The following is a 22,094-nucleotide window of genomic DNA, read 5'->3' as shown; positions in this document are numbered from 1 at the left end:
GGACGGCGCTCTGAACGCCTCTACTAGTGGAGCTGCATTAAGTGTGGTGTCCAATTCATGACGAATCTGAGCGACTTTATCTTCAAAGTGCCGTGCAAACTCGTCACAGCGTGCTACCGAGGGTTCCACCATCTCTCGCCCTGGCCCAGAGTGTAACAGGCCGCGAACCACCCGGAAAAGCTCCGCTGGACGACACTGAGAAGACGCAATGCTGGTGGAAAAGAACTGCCTCTTTGCCACCCTCACCGCCACAGAGTAGGCTCGATAGTGAGCTCTAACCCGTGTTCGATCAGACCCAGCACGAGTTTTCCTCCACCTGCGTTCTAGCCGTCTCCCCTCTTGCTTCATTGCCCTCAGCTCAGGTGTATACCAAGGAGCTGACTGGGCTCTGCTCAGAGGGAGAGGACGCTTGGGCGCGAGCGTGTCAACCGCCCGAGTCATCTCTGCATTCCACAGAGCGACCTGGGCTTCGACAGGAGCACTGGCCATATCAGCAGGAAAATCCCCCAGAGCCCTCTGGAATCCATCGGAGTCCATTAGCCTCCGGGGGCGGACCATTTTAATAGGCCCCCCACCCTTGCAGAGGGGAAAGGCCGCCGAGAGTCTAAACCTCAGTAGGAAGTGATCTGACCATGACAAGGGGGTAGATGTTAGTTCCCCCACTTCCAGATCACCATCCTCCTGCCCAGTCGAGAAAACCAGATCAAACGTGTGTCCCTTTGCGTGTGTTGGGCCGATGACATGTTGAGACAGCCCCATGGTTGTCATGGCAGCCATGAAGTCCTGAGCCTTTCCGGATACAGCAGCCTCGGCATGGAAGCTGAGATCCCCCAGAACCACCATCCTGGGGGTCCTCAACACCAGGTCCGAGACAACCTCCGTCAGCTCAGGCAGGCAGACTGTGGGGCAGCGGGGTGGACGGTACACCAGCAGAATCCCTAATCTGTCTCGAGTACCCAGCACACAGTACAAACACTCCAGACCAGCACTCGACTGAACAGGAAGCCTAGAAAGGGAGATTGTATTCCTATAGACCACGGCAACCCCCCCTCCCCGGCCCTCGAGTCTGTGCTGATGAAAATGATTTTTGTCCTCATCATAACATGGGAGTTGCAGCGCAGTACATCTGGAGAGCACCATGCTGGAGAAGGATGGTTTATATTTAGATCCTATACATGTCTTCTCAGAAGCCAGTGCCACTGAGTTTACTAGGGCTTCCCCCCAAGTGGTATAGGATTGCAAACTAATCTCATCTGAAAGGCATTCAAGACACCCAAACTAATCCTTTTCTGTTCCTCTGTCACTCTAATGAGATGATGTATTGTGGAGGGATTGTGGGGAGTAAACAGTATATTTTGTATAAACACATTTAAGAAAAAACATTGGTTCTTTGAAGGGCAGGGTATTTACCAAAAGCTGAAAGTGCCAGCCCTTGCTCTGGTTCTACGTCTCCAATAAATAGTACCCCTTCTGTTATCAATCGTGCTGGTCTATGCAAGATACGTGTTAGGAAAAAAATATTGCGCAGCCCCTGTATTTGGTAAGGATATAGAACAGCATTCCCTATCCTGCTGTCCCAGCTTTCCTGACCATGGGACATGCTGACTTGCAATGATGGGAGTTGTAGTCCAACACCTTTGGAGGGCACCAGGTTGGGGAAGGGCTGCTCTAAACAAAAAAAGAGAAATAGGTGGCCCTAAGTTGTTCGTCATCAGTTTTCCACAACCCCACAGTCACCTCTGCATATCCTATTCTCCATCCTATCCTCATGGTTTATATCTGCTTTGGGAGAATGAGAATTTCACTGGCACTTTCTGCCTCCTTAGGGAGGATGTGGCGTTATATGCCTGTGAGGCTTAACTCCCAATTTCCCTGGTTTTTGGAGTTTGGTTGAAAACTGTAGAGCCTTTAACGTTGTTTTGTAAACCGTAGGTTTTTTGTTTATTGATAATAATAATGGATGGTGCAGATATCAGTGATTTTCATTCCTGGAATTAATAATAATAAAAATAACAACATATTTGCAATTATAAACTAGTATCTTGAAAAAAGCAACAAGTTGCCCATCTGTTATTGGAAATTGATAAAAACTGAATTTAAAAAAGGAGTGACTTATTCCACAGGACACTGTACAATTAACTCCACTTAACACAATGGGAAGGATACTGTTCTTCCAAAGGGTGAAGGATTAGCAATACCCTACTCTATGCTTTTAGTGAGATAACCACTAAACTGCTTATTCCCCATGCCCAGAATGTTTCCCCCATATATATGTTTTTTAAAACAAGGGAAGTATACACATATGCATCCTTTATTAAAAAGAGGTAATATTAATCAACTTACTAGCCCATCAAGAATTATTATTATTATTATTATTATTACTTCTTCTTACCCGCCTCTCCATTTTGATCGAGGTGGGGAACAACAGTAAATATAAAATACATAAAATTGAATTAAGAACATAATATACGTTGTGAAAACATCCTAAAAATATCCTAAAATTCCCCTGTACAGGCCATTCCATAGTCTGGGTGCAGCAGAAGAGGTCCTCTGGGTAATACCCATCAGCCTAACTTTGAATGACTGAAGTAGATTCTTCCTAGAGGACCTGAGTGTGCAGGGCGGACTGTACGGGAGAAGGAAATCCCGCAGGTAGCCTGGACCCAAACCATGTAGGGCTTTAAAGGTGATAACCAACACTTTATACTTCGCCCGGAAACTAATTGGCAGCCAGTGAAGAGATTTTAAAACTGGTGTAATGTGGTCACCCCTAGGTGTACCAGTGACCAACCTGGCTGCCATATTTTGAACTAGTTGAAGTTTCCGGACTAGGCACAAAGGTAGCCCTATGTAGAGCGCATTACAGAACTCGAGCCTTGAAGTTACCAGTGCGTACACTACTGTCTTTAGGTCTTCTGAACTCTGAAAAGGGCACAGCTGGCGTATCAGCAGAAGCTGATAGTAGGCACTCCTGGCCGTCGCATCTATCTGGGCTGTCATTTGGAGCGACGGATCCAGAAGCACCCCCAAGCTGCGAACGCAGTCTTTCATGGGGGAGTGTAACCCCATCCAGAACTGGTTGACACACATCCAAACCTAGGTTGTGGCCTTTGACAGCAAGCACCTCCGTCTTGTCTGGATTCAACTTTAGTTTGTTTCCCCTCATCCAGTCCATTACTGCCTCTAAGCATTCATTCAGAGGAGACACACTATCCTTAGCTGACGCTGTTGTCGAAGGCATAGAGAAATATATTTGGGTGTCATCAGCATACTGATAGCACCCCGCCCCATGCCTCCGGATGATCTCTCCCAGCGGTTTCATGTAAATATTAAATAGCATTGGGGAAAGGATGGCACCTTGCGGTACGCCGCACAACAGCTCCTTTTTTGAGGAGCAGCTATCCCCAAGCATCACCATCTGGAACCTGCGTGAGAGGTAGGACCAGAACCACTGAAGCACAGTGCCCCTGAGTCCCAATCCTCTCAGGCGATCCAGAAGGATACTATTGTTGATGGTATCGAAAGCCACTGAAAGTTTCAAAAGTACCAGCAGGACACACTCTCCCTGTCAATACTCAGGCATAGATAATCTGCTAATAATAAGGCCATGTGTTTTTCAATGGGGATGAACACATGATTCAATTACTTCCCTCCCCCATCCTCACAGCAGCATTTCTTTTCTGAGCTGTTGCAACTAATACAAAGGGAAAATAGTTTTACAGGTATTCAAATCAAAGATTTCAAATACCTAATGCACTTGTCACTATTTCTGTTACTAATTTAATCCCATAGCTATAGCCCACTCAGAGTTATAAAAACATGCAGCAGTCACATAAATAGCTCAGTATTTTAATTCCAAGTTCATAATATTTGACACTAATAGGATTATTTGTTTTTATCTAGTAAATAAAATAGCTCAGTCTGTCACTCACTTTTTATTCTTTTTTGTCTTGCCGCATACATCTTTTGTAAAATGAAAATGCCTATTTTAAGTGGAAATGTTACAGTAAGTAACATTTTTATGTCAAAATAATTGCATTATTAGATTTGGAGTTAAATAATTTAAGATAGGAAAACATTTTGATATGCATTTGACAGATATAATCCTGGGAAGATCAACTGCAGGTTAAAAATAAGGTAAAGAATAGGTTAAATATGCAACATGACAGGACAACAGTTATCTTCACTAGATATTTATTCTGAGAATGTGGGTGCAAACTGTGCACAATCACCAATGAGAAGTAGTAAGATTGCTGAAAGCTGATGATATCAGCCTAAGGCTTTATTTCCTTCAGTGGATCTGGAGACCAGCATCTAAACTTTTAGTTTATTCTACTTCATTTGCCCATATTATGGAAAACGCATATAAATGTATGATGATTAATCTTTGATGAAGAAAGCTAGGGAGTAGCAAGTTCATCTTAATTCTAGTTTATACTTTAAATGATTTACACAATTATTCAACAATAAAATAAATAGGTTTGCATGTACAGGACACCATTCTGGACACTCAGTTTGAAAACTAAGAACATAAGCAGAACTGTGTTGGATCAGACCGAAGGTGTATCTCATTGAGCTTTCTGTTCTTTCGGTGGTCAACCAGACACTTATTGAGAGACCATAAACAAGACATATCTGCAGGAGCACCTTCCCTGTGTTCTCTAGCAAGGGGCATACAGAGGCATATTGTCTCTAGTACTGGAGGTAATATATAGCAATAATGGCCATAGCATTGTCCATTTTAAACTAGTGTTACCCATTTTAAAATGAGGCACAAAATGGGCAGAAAAATGCTAGACAGATGCGTTAAACACAACCTTCCTCTTTTCTTGTCCACAATGACGTATCCATTTCTCTTCACATTATTTCCTGTATTTTCTAGACATACAGTGAGAACATTTTTCCGTTTTCTGCTAGAGGATGTTAAATCATGAAAACAGGTGCATCTATGTCACCATAGTGGATCTACTTTAGTGGATCTACTTTTCCAATTCTCTGTCAACACGTTGACAGGACTCAACCCCATTTATTTTGAGATTGTTCCCTCCCACATATTCTGATCAAATTCTTCAATGCTCTGGCTCATATAAAATTTGCTTCAGGTCAGAGCAGTAAATACTTCTCTATAACAAACATTTCCCTTTTATCTGTACGTGCAAATGTCTGCTGTTATTTGAGAAAAAGCAAATATACAATAAAATAATGGCTTGCTTATTAGCATAACACTGGGTTTCCCCATATGAAATGTTCTATGCAAGAGAATCCCCCCACCAACAGATCATGTGTACCTCAGGAGATTATAGTATAGTATAATATAATACAAAAGAGACTTTAGTATGATACATTGGAGACTCTTTGACAAACAATTGCTTATAAATATAATAACAACTATAATGTATGTCCCAGCTTCAATTTGCAATGTCTATCTTCCTTACTTGGGACATCATTAGGTCAGGGGAACTGAGGCCAATTAAGATAATCCATAACTAAGCTTGGACTGGAACTCAGATCTTCCATATCAAAACCTAATTACTATCTAATTCTACCTCTTGCTGATCTATTTAATTTTAACTTTGAATTATTTATACTTCTAGTATGTTGCTACTTATTAAAAATTAAATTAACAAATGGCTTGATTTTCTGATAGATAATAGTAGCAGCATCAAATATACACCCTATGAAAATTCAGAGGAAAAGTGAAGTGAAATAACTTTATTATACTTCCATAATTCACTTAAGGTAGTTGTCAGCAACATTCTTAGCCATTTGCTGGCTTCAAAAGGACGTGGCCAGAAATCATATCAGGATGTCAGATGCAAGTAAAGAAACCATGTTAGTAGTTAACCAATTGGTCTTTTAAATGATCTCCAGTTCATAAAATAAGATTTTAGAAAAATTTTAGTAGATAATTATACTTCCTGATTTTGTAATTAGTGGAACTACATGTAATTACATAATAATTATGATGGTAATTACGTAATTAAGATGTATAATTATGTAGTAAAAAACATTATGGAAATAAAAACTATCAACTGTATAACCACAATACATCTACAAAAAATTCTCTCCCATTGCTTTAAAACTGTATTTTCCCACCAAAAAAATAATAATCAGTGATTAGTCTACTGTATCAACTACCTGATGGCAAAATAGAGAAAAATTGTACAGATATTAAGACACTGAATTATCCTCTTAAAGCATAATTATAGCAATTCAGTAACAATCAAATGTATATATTTTACCCCAAATCATAGTAAATCCACTGAAATCCTATTGAAACAAATAAAACCAAGCCAGAAAAACTTTAAAGTTGCAATCCTATGGACACTTACTTGGGAGTAAGCCCGATTGAATTCAGGGGTTTTACTTCTGAATAGACATTTATTTATTTATTTATTTAATTACATTTATATACCGCCCCACAGCCGAAGCTCTCTGGGCGGTTTACAACATTTAAAAATAGTAAACATTAAAAGTATACAATTTAAAAACACACACACACACACACATAAAAACAGTATAAAAACAACAGTATCCATTTAAAAACAACAATTGTGGGGTCCATTAAAAACAAACTTAACGTTGTTAAATGCTGTTAAAATGCTGTTAAAAATGCCTGGGAGAAGAGAAAAGTCTTGACCTGGCGCCGAAAAGATAACAATGTTGGCGTCAGGCGAGCCTCATCGGGGAGATCATTCCACAGTCGGGGGGCCACCACTGAAAAGGCCCTCTCCCTTGTTGCCATCCTCCGAGCTTCCCTTGGAGTAGGCACTCGGAGGAGGACCTTAGATGTTGAGCGCAGTGTACGGGTAGGTTCATGTCGGGAGAGGCGTTCCATCAGGTATTGTGGTCCCAAGCCATGTAGGGCTTTATAGGTTAAGACCAGCACCTTGAATTGGGCTCGGAAACATATAGGCAGCCAATGCAAGCGGGCCAGAATCGGTGTTACATGCTCAAACCTCCCTGTTCCAGCTATCAATCTGGCCGCCGCATTTTGCACAAGCTGCAGCTTCCGGACCGTCTTCAAAGGCAGCCCCATGTAGAGGGCATTGCAGTAATCTAATTTGGAAGTCCAAATCTAATTTGGACATGTATAGGATAGTGCTATAAATGGTTTTAACACTGTGGATTTTAATATTCCTTAAATACTGTTGATAAAAATATATCAGAAAATATATGATGCATGTTTGAAAAACTGTATTCCATTGTCTTATTTCATTCCAAAAGCATTTTAAATGGTGTAATTTATCGTCCAGCAAATTTTCCTAATTATCTAATTATTTAGTCCCAACTTCAAATTTCGCCTGAATCTGCCTATTTTTCCAGAAAACGTGACCAAGAGTTTATAGTGTACATTAGTTACCAGTAGGCCAGTGAACCTTGTAAAGAAATTCTCTCTAGACTGACTGAATATGAAAAACAATCATAACGAGTTGTTTTACTAGCTGATGTTTGAGAAGTTATTTTCAAAGCTACTTCAATTATCAACTTGATGATATAAATACTATCTTACCAACCATACGCCAATTCAATGCATATATGAAAACTCTTATTCTGCCCCTTCCACACAAAGTGTCATAATACTTTGTGGGAGCACTCCAACCATATTTATGGAAATAGCCAGATTTCAATGCTGCATTTCATTCTCAGGTTTGTTCTGAGACACAGCTGCAATATCCTGCTTATACTTTTCTTAATAATGGTCACCTAACAGAGACATATTGAAGATCCATCCATTAGTAACTCTGAGAAATACTGCCATTATGAATAGTCTCTTTCTAAAGCTTTCTAGCAACTCATCCATAAAAAAAATCACTTTGTACTGATATTTGGCGTACAAGTTATGAACATAGAGGGAAAAACAATGTTTAAATTACAGGATACAAACAAATATTCAAAGTTAGATTTTCTGTTTTGCATGTAGGTCATACAGTTTAACCGTTTCATTTTTCTAAATGCAATTTTACTGTTTATTCATCCAGAAAGTAAACTGAGTATGTTTAGTATTTTTATGAAGGTGGGAGTGTAAAATGCTTCTATAACTGTGTAAAAGTGTTTACTGAGCATGCATTTAGTTTGTTTTATAAATCCACAGTATAAAAATGAAAAGCATGAAGATCTCTGTAAGTATTGAAATATGCTCTGAAGGTACAGACAATGCTTTTAAGTATCTGACCTACTTTCAATCAATAAAAATCTCAATATAACCTAACCTCCCATTTTAACTTCAGGCACTATTCTGATATCTTCAGGAACTTCAGATAACAGCATCAGAAAGCTCTAGAATTAAGGTGTTCTATATTTGCTACTGCTATATCAGCCACTGTTAGCGGACTTTATATGCCGAAGAATGGAAAATGCAAGACTTAATAGAAAGTATGACATGTACAGAAGTCATTATTTCTGGTCTGTCCTTCAGGATATCATTTAAGTTAAGTTGCTGATGGCTCCATTGCTTGAACTAGAGCCTGGTTCTCTCAGTCAGTAGACTGGCTACATCCTTTCATTGGAAGCAGATCCAATGTTAATTGTGATATCTTCTCCAAAACTGCATGGAAGACAATTTCTCCATAATGAGCTTTAAACCTGTTTTTTTAAATATTTGACAAGATAGAGCAAGAAGAACCACTAAACAAAATAAATATTAGAGAGCAGCAAAATTTTGGATAATTATTGAAATTAATACATAAAGTTTGACTTGTTTCTATCTTTCTCCAAAGGCCTCCTCAGACCTTTTGCCACTTGTATGTTTCTTTGTGGCTACTAGAAGGAGGGCTTTTCTCCGCTGTGGCACCCCGGTTGTAGAATGAGTTCCCCAGAGAGGTCTGCCTGGCGCCTACACTGTACTGCTTTCGTCACCAGCTGAAGACCTTTTTATTCTCTCAATATTTTAACACTTAATTTTAACTTAAATTTAAATCTTACTGTTTTAACTCTGTATTTTAATCTTATATCAATTTTGCTGTGTGGTTTTATCCTGGTTGTGCTTTTTATACTGTACTTTGTAATTGTGCTTTTAACCTGTTGGTTGTTTTATTGTGGTTTTAATTTTTGTGAACCGCCCAAAGAGCTTCGGCTATTGGGCGGTATAAAAATGTAATAAATAAATAAATAAATAAATTTGTCCTAAGACTGTGTCACATCTCACCAGTGTCTGCTCCCCCACAGTTAGACAGGCCTTCCATGGTCCTCATACTAGCAGTAGTAAAGCTCACATTCTGTAATGGATTCTTTCTTCTCAGGAATTGTAATGGGCTTATGCAATGTTACATCACAATTCAGAAAAGGCTTATTAGAAAGGTTTTCCAGAATTTCCACTGTTGCAAGAGCTTGGGTGGAAAAAATACTTATGAAAAGCTAAGTATCTATTAGTTCAGTGATTTGTGAAAGTAGGTACCAAGATTACACTATGAAATCTACTAGTGTAAAGGCCATGTCATCATGGGCACTAGTAGTCTGAGGGCAAAACTCTTTGACTCCCACTACATCAGTCCTACAGAAGCTATATGCATGTTACTTTCCTGAGGACTTTTGGCTCTCACTTCCTCACACCTGTCACTGCTGAATGACATTTGCTTCTTTCACCATCTCCTTCCCTCTTCCCCCACATTTTAAAAAGGATTTTAAAATCCTTTTCCTCCTCCTCCGCTGCCTCAGAGTGTTCGCTGCTGCCTCCACCACCTTCCCTGCTGCCAATGTGGCCGGGCTGAGAGCGGGCTCGACTTGCAAAGTCCAAGGCCCTCCTACTGTCTCTGCCTTTGTGCTTTTCTCCCTGCACGGTGTGGAGCTACGTGGGAGCTGTAGTTTCCCAACTGCCTCAAACTCCTGGCCAGGGCATGGAAACATACGGTTTGTTTATTACAGCTTGAGATTTGAACTTCTTTGAACTTTCAACATTTTCTGCATGTCTGCATTGCTCAAGCTTCAGTTTAAAACAAAAAGGAGCATAATATTTCATAAATGGTAGATCTCTTAAGTAAAAAGCAATGCACCACTGTATTCTTATATAAGATTCATAAATTGACTAGATCAGGAAAATTAGAATAAAGAACTTCAAGTTGAATGTATAAAAACGTACAGTGGTGGGGAAGGAGTTGAATGATCGACCTGCACGTGTCCCTTTCAGTGATCTGAAGAAAAAATGCATATGTGAACCGCCCAGAGAACTCCGGCTATTGGGTGGTATAGAAATGTAATAAATAAATAAATAAATAAATAAATATGTGTACAGGAACAAAAACAAGCATACATGCACAGGTAGGCATACCTATGTGCTCTCAGATATTTACCATGCATTTCACATACATGAGTAGTGAAGCTTGCCCACCCTATCTACATACAGGAGAATGCAAATGCTCCTCTTTCTCTCCTCTGTCTCCAACTTTCCAGTAGTTGAGGAAGAAGTAAGAAATGGGACATGAGCTGGCAGAAACCACTAGCCAAGAAGAGTTACTAACAATTGCCTTGTGGAATGGGAATAAGCCAAATGTACCGTGTGTAACCCAATTTCAAACTTCCCACATATCACTACTGAGGAAGTGATAACAAGTATCAATGGACGCTGGGTCGGTATGACTCCCTGCTATTTTTCTGCAAAGGAAGAAACCCATTCCTGCTCAACCTCCAATTTCAGTCCTCTGTTGAACAGATGTGGATTGACTAAGTTCATAAATATGATATAAATTCAGATTAATACATTTAGTAATACATTCCACCCTATTAAACTTCCTGTATATACAAATCAGTCATTTTCTAGAGATTTTTCAATGATATAGAATCATTCAATCACCCTGAATGACTGCAGCAAATGGGGAAAAATCAGCATAAATCAGTTCCCTCAAAAGGCCATATAAACATTTGGGCACAGTACTAGACGTTTTGGTGTAACTAGAAGTATAAGAGACAATATTATAAACTTTTCCAAAACCACCATGGTATTTCTGAAGAAACTGTTGCAGAAGTGGCAAACTACATACAAATGTAAGGGGCACAATCCTATGCGTGTTTAGACAGAAAAAAGTCCTGCAACTGGCTGGGGAATACTGGGAGTTGCAGGATTTTTTTCTGTCTAAGCATGCATAAGATTAGGCCTTAAATACCTCCTAAAGGTATCAAAGATAAACTTAATTTAGTTTCCAAAATAATCTTGATAGGTAACTCATACACATACATTAACAGAACATAAATAATCTATGAAAAAGTATATGTAAAAATTATTATTACGTGTAAATAAAATTATTAGTATGTGAATGAGGTTACTAATAATAAATTAGTAGTAGTCTTAATTCTTTCAATTTACATATATTTATAAAGTTAGTCATTTTACTGTTATTACTAGGTTAATCAAAAAGAACCTTTCCAGCAAATGAAAGGTTAACAGAAGATTATCATCAGCACCTCCAACCTATTAAATAAATTTAAAGTGTAAACCTAACATTGTTTCCCCCCCCCCCCCGCCCCACAATAGAGTGAGGGGCATACAGCAGATGATTATGACATGCAGCTTTCTTCTTATATATGGAATTTCTTAATTCGTGCAGTCAATTAACTTTGTGTAAATGATGCTAGGAAAATGATGCAGATTAGACTGGTACAACAGAGTAGGACTGCCTTTTATGATGCAAATTTCCACTTTAAACTCACAGGGTAATTACAGTGTTTTAACATACCTTTCTCCTGAACTGAAAGTTTTTCCTTTGCACAGTCCACATCAAAAATGCACCGGTAAAAGCACAGCTGGGTGAATAGGGCCTTGTCAGAGTACTGTAATGTAAAAAGAACTTAAATGTAGCACACGATAGAAAAAAATGCTCAGGAAAAAAAATGCTCAGTTACAACATTTATATACAGTTATGCTGTTTTACTATTATTTATTGGATTTAAACTTTTTATGTTATGATAGTTTTAACTTTTGTAAGCTGCCCTAGGAAGCAATGCAGCTGAATAGTGTGGTACAATAAAATTTTCAAATGTTCCCCAATCTCCCTAAATAAACAATGCAAAAAGCTGTTGTGTTGTAAATATGGATACATCCTCTGGTTTAATTAAAACAAAATGTTTGGATGTGCAAAACCTATTTCCAACAGCAGTTTCATGTAACTATTTTATCTCACAAGAATTTCCTATTTACTGTTGTTCATAAATTCAAATACAGTTTATAATATTTATAATAGTAATTTTTTGTGAATAATCTAATCCCATATCATGTCTTTGATGCGAACCAGTGTCAGGTACTTCATAACATGCCTTCAAGAGACTGGATAAATTATAGAGTTATTTATTCAAAATTGTATAGATGTATAGAGATATTGTGCAGCTATGGCTGAAGCACCTTATTGCATTTAGCTAGTATGTGCATCTAGTACTACTTTCATTCTTTACAAAGCATACATAGCTTTGTACGATGGGTTATAGTATATTCTCAAATTTACCTTTTGATTAATTGCTTTGCCTTAATGCCACCTGGCATAAACTAAGCTTAAATGAAATCTACTAATATGCTGAACATTACACTTAATCTCTTTTATAAACACTTCAAAAATGATACTCTGACTACGAAGTTGAATATAATATGGTGTGTGGAATCCACCGATTTACTGGTCATAACTAAATTTTTCATTCCAATCCAAATTACAGTGATTTCTGTTCGAGAGCTTACTCTAAGGCTTTCCAAAGGATCTCTGAACCGCCCAGAGAGCTTTGGCTATTGGGCGGTATAAAAATGTAATAAATGAATAAATAAATATCGCAAATACATATACCTATAACACTCATACATTTAGCTTGGGAGCTTTAGAAGTTTTCCTGTTTTAGATAAAGAACAGCACAGTAGCTACTTTTTTCATATTTTGCCTGAACCTACTTACAGAACAGTAGGACATGTGATAACCACTAAGAAGCGTTACTTAGGAATATGGATCTACCTGGCTTACTGAACTATGGCTATGCCAACTTCCTATCTCTAATCATATGACTCTCCAAAGTGTTACAGTAAACTTTCTAGTAGCTTGACCCAAAGAATTGAGGAATTAACATAAACCTGTTAGAATCCTCTCCAGATCAGCATGTACAGGTTTACTCAATAAGAAATTAGGTTAATACACATTACATAGATATGCAGTAAGAAGCAAAATATTGTTTGAGCTTAATATATTCCCTAGACAATGTTAATATACACTTTATGGTCTGTTGGTTATCCTGTTTTCACCTTCTCTCTCCATCTCCTTTTCTGTCGTCTTTTGGATTGTAAGCTTGAAGCTTGAAGAGGTTGCCTTGGATTTTCTGGTTTTGTTTTGTTTTTTTAAAAATGATCTCTAAACTGCTCTGGGAGCTCTTTTGGCTGAAGAGTGGGTGTTTGAAAGAATGAACGAATAGGTTACAGAAGATCCACAGCAAGCAACCATTATTTCTGAGTTAGAAATCTGTCTTAGCAAATAGTGCAGTGTGGAATTCAGTTAGCATAACTTCTGCCCCCTAAGACTTACAACACTTCACAGTAGTCTTGACAATATTCGTAAAGAAAAGTGATACAGGAAGGTACACAGGCCAGGGGAACCGCACAACAGCATGCAGGAAGAAACAGCAGTAACCAAATATTAGTACATTCCTCTCCTCATATGAGCATCGGACAAGCAATGCTGAGGCTTGTTTTAACAGGAAGAAAGATATTTAGAATAACTCAAAGTGTCTGCAGCGTCAGGAAACAACAGTTAGAACTAGAAAATAGATAATACTACCTAGCTTAGTAGTAATGGAGGCAGGCCCATGCAGGCAAAACTTTACAGAAGATTATACTTAAATCATACTAATGAATTATGTTTTAGCACCTTATTCAATGTATTTCCTAAAATTCTATTCTTTAGGAAGATTCCTTGCAGTTATGGAATAAAAAGATGGCTCGGTGACTGGATACAGAGCATGAAACAAAGAGTAGGTTTACTGTAAGTGATCAGTTCTCACAATGAAGAGAAGTAAGAAGTGGGATTGCACCAGGATCTATATTGGGACTAGTGCTTTATAATTTGATCATTAATAATCTGGAGTTAGAGGTGAACAGTGAGGGGGCTGTATTTGCTGATGAAATGAACTTATTAGGGGTGGTAAAAACAGAGGGATTGCAAAGAGCTCCAAAAGGATCTTTCTAAACTAGATGGATGGGTATTAAGTGGCAAATGAATTTCGCTGTAAGTAAGAGTAAAATGATGCACCTTGGGGCAAATATATATATATATCCAATTTTGCAAGTACACTGATGGGGTCTGAGGTAGCAGTGGCTGGTCAAGAAAGGGGTCTTGGCGATATGGTGAATAGCTCAATGAAAATGTCTACCAAGGGTGCAACAGCTGTGGAAAATGCATTAGGAAAGTGATTTAAGTCTCCCCTTTGACATCATCTCCACCCATTTTGTTTCTCTGTGTGCAGAGCGAGGAAAAATGTTCTGTGCCTCTCTCTGCATGGAGAAAGGAATGTATTTGGAGACAGGGGCACTGGCTGCCTCCTTTGCATGTTGCTCATTGCCCCAATCAGGGAGGCAAGCAGTGCACAAGTGGTCCTCCAAGCACTGGCCAAGTTGCCAACAATTAGCAAAGCTGGATCGCACTGTAATCTCTGATCAGGAGACATTCTTCCATGAGATGGGGGCCATGCCCCATCCCCTGGAGGAATCCAAGAGGATTCCACAGGCTGGGCAGGGAACCTATGTAGGCTGGAGTTTCACCATTATTGAACTATGCAATATATGTGAGACCAAGAAAATAATGTGGACTATGTTATCATTAATACAAATTAATAAGTGGAACTTGCAACAAAATATTGCAGTGTTCAGTCCTCCTGTTCTGGATTCCAGCTAGCAATACTACCGATAGACTCCATGTTGGGACTATGGGTCTAATCAGTGGCGCAAATTGTGGGTTCCGCTTAGAAAACTTTTTGAAAGGGGGTGTGAGAAAACTGTAAATCCCTCAACGGGAGGGTGAAAAGCAGAGATTGCCTCTAGATAAACACGAAGTGAAGAATAACGGAGTCCTTTGTCGAAAAGGGAGGATAAAAAACTTAGAATTTGCGGTAATGAAGATGTCCTAGGTAGAAAATTATTAGAAGCAGCGTACGCTACGAAGGCAGTCCATTTTCTGTGGTATGAGGTTCGAGTGGATTGCTTCCTGGATGCTTGTAGAATGCGATGTAATGTCGTGGGAAGAGTCTCAGAGTCTAGATCCGCCAAGCTGTTAGCTTGAGGGTCCTGACACTGGGGTGTCTGAGTTGTCCCTGTGACTGTGTGAGGAGGCTGGGGGTATACGGGAGGTAATGGTAGTTGTCCTTGGAGAGACGTAGGAGGCGAGCAAACCATATTTGGCGGGGCCACCATGGAGTTATTAGAATGCATGTCGTTTGTTCGTTCGCGATCTTGGAAACGACTCGTGTTATTAGAGGAAAAGGTGGAAATATGTAGTAGTATTCTGTGTTCCAGTGGAGGGTGAACGCGTCCCCCATCAAGTTCACCCCAAGGCCTGCTCTGCTGCAATATCGTGGCAGGGCTGCGTTCGCTGAGGTGGCGAAGAGATCAATGTTCGGTCGACCCCAGATGCTGAACAGACGATGGAGGGCTGGTCTGTGTAGTTGCCACTCATGAGACTCTTGCTTGTATCTGCTGAGAGAGTCCGCTATGGTGTTTCGAATGCCCGCAATGTGAACTGCAGTGATCTGGAGGTTTCTGTAGGTGCACCAATGTAGGATTTGCAGTGCAAGGTCTAGAAGGCGTTGTGACTGCGTTCCTCCTTGCTTGTTGAGGTACGCCATTGCAGTGGTATTGTTGGTTGCAATCTGGACAAGACCCTGTCTTAGGATTGGTTCGAAAGCTCTTAGAGCTTTGAAGATTGCCATCAGTTCTAGCCAATTGATGTGATTCTGGCGCTCGGTGTGTGACCAATGGCCATGGGCAGTGAGCCCTTGGTAGTGGGCGCCATAGCCCAAGAGGGATGCATCCGTGGTTATTACACCCTGACAGTGTTGGGGCTGGAAGGGTATCCCATGGGACAGAGACTTGGATTTTGTCCACCATGTGAGGGACTTCTTGACTTGAGGCGGAAGGGTGAGTATTGTGTGTCTTGGGTCGGCTTCGATGTCAAATGTGTGGATGAACCAGAATTGGAGGTGTCTCATGCGGAATCTGGCTTGCTGGACAACAGCCGTCGTCGATGCCATGAGCCCGAGGAGGCGTTGGATGTCGAATGCCGTCACTTGGGTCAATGTAGTCATATGGAATGCGAGGTGGTTTATGTTGGAGGCGCGATCGTGGGGCAGGAAAGCTCTGCCTAAGGTGGAGTTTAGTATGCCTCAGATGAAATGGATAGTTTGTCTTGGGTGAAGATTGGATTTTTTGTGATTTATGCACAGTCCGAGGTCTTTGAGGAGTGTGCAGGTGATGTTTATGGAAGTTCGCAGGTGTGACCTTGTTTTGGTGACTAGGAGCCAGTCGTCGAGGTAAGGATATACCTCGACGCCTTTGAGCCTGAGGTTTGCGCAGCCTGCTGCCATGCATTTTTGAGAAAACTCTCGGTGTGGTTGAAAGCCCGAAAGGTAGAGCAGTGTACTGATAGGTCACGTCTCCAATGATGAAGTGGAGAAACTTTCGGTGGGATCGGTTTATGGAGATGTGGAAGTAGGCATTGTGCAGGTCTGTGGACGCAAACCAATTGTCTTTTTGTAGGAGGGGAAGGAGGGAGGCTAGTGAAACCATCCTGAACTTTTTGACATTGAGGTAGGTGTTTAGTTCGCCTAAGTCCAAAATTGGGCGAAGACCTCCATCCTTCTTTGGAACCGTAAAATACTTGGAGTAGAAACTGTTGCGGAGATTCTGAGGAGGTACAATCCTAGATGCCCTTCTGAGGCAAGGGTTGGGTTGCTGAGGGTGTATTTTACGGTACCGAGAAGAGGGAAGTCTTTGAATTCGAGGCTGTAACCCTTTTGAATGATAGAGGGGACCCACCAATCGGTCGTAATGGCCTGCCATGCTGGTAAAAAGTAGGCTAGGCGTTCCTTGAAAGAAGTGGTCCTTATTTGAAGAGGAGCAGGCAGAGGGTCAAAATCGACTTTTGTGTGGCTGCTCATTCTTTCTGGGGAAAGGTCTTCCCTTGGAGGTTGGGAATTGTCTCTTTTGTTGTTGCAGTTTGGTGATGGTATCGATCTTGATTGAAAGTAGAGCGTGGTCGGGACCATCTACGTTGGGATGGAGCATAGGGTTGTTGGAAACCCATTTTCCTTGCTGAAAGAAGGAAAAAACGCCTAACTGGAGGAGAAGCTTCTCAATGATGTTGCCGCAGTGGCGGTCGAAGAGAACTTGGGGGAAACGGGTAGGAACCCTTCTGAGCATGTGCATATCGCCGCAGGGGAGGGGTTACCGCCCCAAAGCGCCTCAGCTATAGAAGTTTCCCGATCGTGGCTCCGCGCAGGCGCAGAGCCCATCCTGTGAATACAGAGACCACGAAGAAGAACTGTTGGTTCAAAGGATCCCACCTCTACCGTCTACTTAGTCTTTTCAGCAGGTTAATTGTCCTTTGCCACACCTCCCATGGCAGTTGTTTTGTGGTGGTCATCAGGACATTTTCTCAAATTGCTAAATATGCCCATTTCTTAGGAAGGCTGCCTAACCCTGGTATAAAGGAACTAGATATTGTACACCCTCTTGATAGTTTTTTTTTTTTTTAAAGAAAATAAGATTATATAAATGCTAATAAAGAAAGTGTAGCAAGTCTAAATAATGCAAGGGGCACAGTATGCATATTTCCAATTAAAAATGAGAGGGGCATGTTGTACTGTAGGGGTGTGCAACATATGGCCCTACAGAGGTTTTCGCCTACAATTCCAATGAACCTTCACCACTGGCTATGCTAGCTAGAACTGATGTGAGGGCTACATCAGTAGGACTACAAATTATCTATCCCTGGTGTAGTGGTTAGAGTATGGCCTAGCATAAAGAGATCTGGCTTCAAATCCCCAATCATACAAGAAGCTTACTGCATGACCTTGGGCCAATTACTGGCCCCATTCAGGAGACATCTTAAACCACAGCTTTAATCACAGTGGTTAAGCCAGAAAGCTGGGCCGTGTTCAGAAGACACCTTAAACCATGGCTTTAACCACAGTGAAAAAGGCAAAAAGCCTTATTCACCATGATTAAAGCTGTGGTTTAAGGTGTCTTCTGAACATAGCCCAGCTTTCTGGCTTAACCACCATGTTTAAAACTGTGGTTTAAGGTGTCTTCTGAAAGGGGCCACTATCTTTGAGCCTTATCTAACTCATAGGTTGTTGTGAAGATAAAATGGAGGAAAGACAGCCATATATGCTGCCTTGAGATCCTTGGAGGAAAGACAGGGTATAAACTAATAGAACAAAAATAAGATAACATTGCTGGAACCACATAGAAAGGTATAGTTATGTTGCTCAACAGCAAAAAGGTAAAGACAGTTTGATGTTGTCAGTTTTGATTGTTCTTAATCAGTGACTGGGTTCAGACAACATGATAACCAATGGCAGTTTAAATACTCGACGGTTGATTATTTAACCACCGTGTTGTGTGTTATCGTGTTGTGTGGAAGAGTTTTTTTAGCCCGTGGTTGGTTATTTGACCAAAATAACCAATGCAAATAAACAACACTGGGCAGAGTTGGCTGTTTGAACCACTGTTGGTTATCGTGTTGGTTATTTCGTCAGCCACAGAGTCGCAAGGCAAGAGTGGTCAAAGCGGTAGCTCCTGTTCTTGTCCAGCTGGCAGCATAGACTTTCATCAGCAATGGTTGATGGGATACTAGCGGGAGGACTGAAGGGGGAGAGAGGGTAGGGGATGAGTGAGTCAACTCAGTGTGGACTAATAGTCAACTCAATGCTGATCCTAATCCACACCACGGTTGATTATTATCATGTTGTGTGGGTAGTACCCCCTTAATAAACAACTGTTGAGTTGATTATTACCCCACTGTTGACTATCGTGTTGTCTGAAAGCAACCTTTGACAATAGAATAAAAAGCCTGGGAAAATTGTGAAATAACCTTCATTGTGCTATTTCAAGTCAAAGCTTGGGAGGAACCTGCCAGGAACACTTCCGGTTTAAGATATGTTGTCTTAGGTCAAGAAATGAGTAGCTGCACCTCTGGTGAAACTCAGACTTCCAGCTCTATGCATTTAATAAAGAACTTTTAACCTAAAGAATACTAAATTTTTGAGTTATTTTAACTAGTCAAAATTCCATGTAAAAAGTGCATGTTATAATAACAAAACTAGATTATTTTTAATGTTCCATTTGGCATATAGCCCCAATCAAGACCTGCAAAAAACATTTTTTCTACACCCAAAGCTATTTTTTGTAATCCTAATACTTATAGTTTCACCCTTCTTTCACATAAATGTATTTTATATTACAGAAGCTTATTTTATTCCTTATTAGCTATTCTATGATATGCATCATCATTATACTATTATACACCACTTATTTTTAGTAAATCCTGATTACTGCTTCCTGAAGAAGGAAAAAAAAGGAGGACGACAGCGATTAAGTTATTTGTTTAGTTTTTTGGATTCAGCAGTAATTGCTGGTACACATCTCCCTGACTGCACACATGCAGCAGGTTGAATAGAACACTGAAATTACCTCCTTCATAATAGTTTGTTTTGATAATGTATTGTGTGTCGAGATGATGAGAAACAGTTGCTGTCAATTTGATTAGCCATTATATTTTTATGTTAATTGCCATTATTGGGTCCATTCTGTTTAGTGTCACCATAGAAGCCATACAATGTTAGCATAAATAACAAATTGGAGTAAATTAGGAAGATATATTTTTGCCAATTCATTTTAATTGCCCCTCGGTCCTTCCGTTGGTTAACGCAGCTGTTGACCCATAATAAGCGCTAGGTCAATATAGCTGCTTGTCAATTCAGAAATGCAAAGTGCTGTGTTGCTCGTAATGGATATACAGCCACCTTTGCCAGCCAACTGAAGCAAACGACTGACAACCCAAATGAAGGAATAAAGCATCAGCTATGGAGTTTAGTGACCTGATATTAGCAGAGAGGCTAATTGAAAGTCACTACCTAAATGGATAAGATTTTTTTTTTTTTACAAAGTTATGCACACACATATATTTTTAATTATACCAACACCTCCTGCCCTTTTGTTACCTGGCATATTTTGCAATTAGTAACTAGTGGAAAACAAAAAGCTTTAGGAGATTTTCAATGTCAAATACAATTAAGCAAGATTAAGACATATATGTGAAACCAAGGAGGAGGTGTCCAAGGAGGAGGTGGAAAAAAACAGCAGCAATTTTTGAGTTATGCATTGGTAATTTCTATTTTGACTTTGATGATGATTTTGTAAAAGATATAGTACATCTGACACTATATATTTCAATAGGGTCTTTCATCAGATGGCTGTCTTCACATATATTTTCGTTGGCTTTCACAGAATTGAAAAGTGGTAAGTAGTTTTTTCTCTCTTTGACTTTTTGGCTTAATTTTTTTTCAGTATTGCTTTCAGTAAGCATTTGTTCAACAAGGTCCCTTCAAAGACAGTTGGAATGATTTTTCTCTATTTACTGAGCAATTCAAAAGGCTGACATAATCTACCGTCAAATTATCTTATTAACACAAAACAAATTACGGAGTACAAAACTACAAGCTAAATAAGTTAAAGAAATGTAAAAGTACGCTTAAATACAAACTTTAAAAGATTAAATAAAATCAAAAATCAAAATTAAACTGCTTTAAAACAAATCTGTTGCTCCCCTTGTGAAAGGTGAATTTCCAAGCTTTTCTTGAACAGCAAATAAGGATTTATGCTACTATGAATACCCAATGTAAGAATACCTTGTACTCCTTATACTAGTTAATAAATGTTTTATTTCAATCTCTAACATGTGGATCTGTCTCGCAGTCACAAAAGGGACTTGAACAAATGGTAAGGACAGTGGGTAAGAAAATTTTAAAAATCACATTAAAAAGTAGAAAGAGGTATGAGGTATTCTTGCTTAGTTATCTTCAAGTGTCTTTCCTTTATAAAATTTGATTGTTTTTGCTATAGCTAGAGAAGCATAACATTTCATGAAACTTTAATGGTTTGTGGTCAGTGCTGGCCATGGAACAAATGGAAGACATCCATCAACAGAATGGGGAGGAGCGAAAATTTCAGTCATTATTTTCCTCCATGTAGCTCCCTGTGTTTACTCTTGAGCAAATTTGCAGGGTATACAGTTGGATGCAGAATGAAAAGAGAATCACAAAAGTCATCCTCTCCCCTTTCCACTATCAGACATCTTCAATTAGTGAAGTAGCCACCACTGGACTGTACAACCCTTAAACAGTGCAAATAGAAAACAGTACAAAGAAAATATAAGGGCTTCTTACTTGAAGGGCTGCCCTCTATTTGTAAAAATCATAGCATTTTAAGACATAATGGATATTGTATTTGTTTGTTTTTTTAAATTATAAAATGCCTTTCATACCAAAGTTATTCAAAATAAAATATTAAAACAAATTTACACAAAAAATCAACAAATTAATACCAAGAAAAGCAGAGTCAAAAACTTTCACTCATATTAAAAGCCGTTAAAAATCACACCAAATGAACACATTTTATTGTCCACTTAAACTAAGCACAGATGGGACCTTTCTAGACTTTCCTGAGAGGGAATTCCACAGTTGGGGTGCTGTGACGGAAAAGGCCCTGTCCCATGTTTCTGCTAACCTAACCTCTTTTGGTGGTGGGAGACAGAGCAGCATCTCAGATTATTGTAATCCGCAGCCAGGTTTATATGGGAGTTGGCAGTCTTTCAAATACGTATTACCCTTTAAAAAACACCCACACCCACACCCACCACTTCAGAGAAGGTTCTTTCTTGCTTTCTTTGTGGGTGATATTAAGATTGTAGATTTCTCTTTATATAAAGGTCCACCGATGCTTGTACTTGTTATCTTTCTGGGGACCAGTACAGACTTTCTTTGGCCAACAAGCATTCTATTAAAATGTTGGAATAACTTAAGAATAGCCGTGAAAACCGATGTAGCAGAGGAAGGCGATATGTGTTTTTAAACAGTATTGTGAT

General features: G+C 39.6%; 1 protein-coding gene across 1 annotated transcript in view; it reads right to left on the bottom strand.

Annotated features, from left to right (window-relative positions):
• POLA1 (DNA polymerase alpha 1, catalytic subunit) overlaps nucleotides 1-22,094 on the bottom strand; it is a 244,401-nt gene that overhangs the window by 54,938 nt on the left and 167,369 nt on the right. Inside the window, exon 36 of the mRNA XM_063126490.1 lies at nucleotides 11,670-11,763. Coding sequence (XP_062982560.1) covers nucleotides 11,670-11,763 — 94 coding nt within the window. The remainder of the gene's footprint in view (nucleotides 1-11,669; nucleotides 11,764-22,094) is intronic.

The sequence above is a fragment of the Elgaria multicarinata genome, chromosome 5 (genome assembly GCF_023053635.1).
Source record: "Elgaria multicarinata webbii isolate HBS135686 ecotype San Diego chromosome 5, rElgMul1.1.pri, whole genome shotgun sequence".
Classification (NCBI taxonomy): Eukaryota; Metazoa; Chordata; class Lepidosauria; order Squamata; family Anguidae; genus Elgaria; species Elgaria multicarinata.
This window is presented reverse-complemented; position numbering and strand designations above follow the sequence as displayed.